General features: G+C 37.9%; 1 protein-coding gene across 1 annotated transcript; it reads left to right on the plus strand.

The window, feature by feature from the left end:
• Positions 1 to 67: 67 nt before the first annotated feature.
• On the plus strand, positions 68 to 1,235 carry LOC100634875 (ATP-dependent DNA helicase pif1-like; the record flags this gene model as incomplete). The annotated part of the gene is made up of 2 exons (XM_011411084.1): positions 68 to 547; positions 707 to 1,235. Coding segments are annotated over exons 1-2 (1,009 nt in total), but the record flags the coding sequence as incomplete, so codon positions are not given.
• Between the last annotated feature and the right edge of the window lie 93 nt (positions 1,236 to 1,328).

The following is a 1,328-nucleotide window of genomic DNA, read 5'->3' on the forward strand; positions in this document are numbered from 1 at the left end:
GAAAATGGTAATCATTGATGAAGTGTCCATGGTTTCTAGCCTCAATCTCACTTACATACACATGAGAATGAATGACTTATTCGAATCAGACGAATGGTTTGGTGGCAAGAATGTCCTCTTTGTTGGTGACATCCTTCAATTGCCACCAGTTCGTGGACAACCAGTGTTTGACAAAGTAACAGCATCAACACTGAAATACAGACTTGGTAGTATGGGTGCAGTGAACATATGGCGTGATACTGTCACCTATGACGAATTGACAATAAATGAAAGACAAAAAACAGACCAGAAATTTTCGGAAATGTTGGACAAAGTGAGACGTGGCTTTCCAGACGATGAGACTCTCGCTACACTTTCCGAAAGGGTATTTTCGATGCCCATTGAGAAAAAATTTAAAATATTACAACAGGGTGGTAACGCCCCAGTTTGCCTGTTTCCAAAAGTAGACATGTGCAAAGAATTTAATGAAACAATGCTGGCTAATCTACCAAGTCCTACCATAAAAATAAGAGCCACAAATTTAATTGATGGTACTGGCAACATACATGTACGTAGAAAGAAAGATGATGATGATTTAGAAAAAAAGGTTGAGAAAAAGTTAAAAGAATTAAATAAAGATATTAACAATACTGGTGGTTTAGAAGCCAAATTAAAATTGGCTGTGGGGGCTAGAGTAATGTTGCGGTGCAATGTAAATGTTGAAAAGGGATTAGTGAATGGAGCACTTGGTACAGTGCAGGCCATTTCAGAAACACGCATAACAGTTAATTTTGATAGAATAACTGATCCTTGTGAGATTGAAAAAGTGAAGAGAAAGTTTATGGTAATGAAAAATGTCTTTGTGTATAGAAGCCAGTTTCCTTTGATATTAGCTTTTGCTGTTACCATACACAAATGCCAGGGACTGTCACTAGATAATGCAATCATTGATCTGTCTGAAAACGTATTTAGTGCAGGAATGGCTTACGTTGCTCTATCACGAGTACGAACACTGTCTGGTGTCCATTTGACATGTTTCAACCCCAAATCATTGATGGTTTCCTCTTGTAGCATAAAAGAAATAAACAGGTTGAGACAATTGTACAGGCCAGACCTCCCACAATATGCCATTCCTACAGATTGTGGCAGTAGAAAGCGTACACTTACTGGAACTATCGATGAGCCACAAGCAAAAAATCAAAAAAATATGCCACCACCAAAGGTAGCTCGTGATAAGAGAAGTAGGCCATCAGACAGTAAGAACAACGATAAAGCTAATTGCCCCAAAAAACCACCTACTGTTATCACTAATAATAATAATAATGATGATAGTGATGATTGTGTGATGA

This window comes from Amphimedon queenslandica, unplaced genomic scaffold (assembly GCF_000090795.2).
Source record: "Amphimedon queenslandica unplaced genomic scaffold, v1.1 AMPQUscaffold_2719_Cont25280, whole genome shotgun sequence".
Classification (NCBI taxonomy): Eukaryota; Metazoa; Porifera; class Demospongiae; order Haplosclerida; family Niphatidae; genus Amphimedon; species Amphimedon queenslandica.